The sequence below is a fragment of the Populus nigra genome, chromosome 7 (genome assembly GCF_951802175.1).
Source record: "Populus nigra chromosome 7, ddPopNigr1.1, whole genome shotgun sequence".
NCBI lineage: Eukaryota > Viridiplantae > Streptophyta > Magnoliopsida > Malpighiales > Salicaceae > Populus > Populus nigra.
The window spans coordinates 13,412,434-13,413,137 of record NC_084858.1 but is presented as its reverse complement, the minus strand read 5'-3'; the positions used below and the strand labels follow the sequence as shown (position 1 = coordinate 13,413,137).

At 36.2% G+C, this 704-nt stretch overlaps 1 protein-coding gene across 1 annotated transcript; it reads left to right on the top strand.

Moving 5' to 3' along the window:
• On the top strand, window positions 1–704 carry LOC133698488 (stress-induced protein KIN1-like). The gene is made up of 3 exons (XM_062121429.1): window positions 1–60; window positions 155–223; window positions 477–704. The coding sequence occupies exons 1-3, from the start codon at window positions 1–3 to the stop codon at window positions 549–551; spliced, it is 204 nt and encodes a 67-aa protein (XP_061977413.1). The 3' UTR covers window positions 552–704.

Sequence of the window (704 nt, the reverse complement as noted above, 5' to 3'; positions counted from 1 at the left end):
ATGGCTGACAACACCCAGAAGATGAGCTACCAAGCTGGTGAGACCAAAGGCCAAGCTCAGGTTAGCTTATGAATTTCTTTTTCTATTTTGCTTTTGTTTTTATATATAAATTAATGTGTAATGCTCTATAACATATCGAGTTTGTTTGTTTCAGGAGAAGGCCAATAACTTGATGGACAGAGCTGACAATGCTGCTCAATCTGCAAAGGAATCAGTGCAAGAGGTTCACATATTTTTGTTCAATCTCATGTTCTATATTTTTTAGAGAATTCATTCTCACCACAATGGCACAATGGGTTGTGCATAGGATTTAAGAATGACAATAAACCAAAAGGAGTGAGGAACACTCATGAATAAAATTCGCAAAACTCTAAGTGTTAATAATTAGTTGCATGTTTTGGCACAGATATTGTTGGCGTTTGAGTTTGCAGTAGGGTTTATTTTATTTTAATTTTGATAGTTCCTTCTTTGTGTAGGCTGGTCAGCAGGTGAGGGCTAAGACACAGGAAGCTGTTGAAGGAGTAAAGAATGCAACTGGCATGAACAAGTGAAGCTGGATCGATGGAGTCCAATGATCGTCTATTGCATGAAATTTAGAAATTAAATGCAATATTCATCTATTCAGCACGTTGTTTTTATTTTTATTTTTTTTTGTTTCTGTCTTTCCTTTTGTATAAAGAAGAGAGCTCTCTGATCTGCGGGGT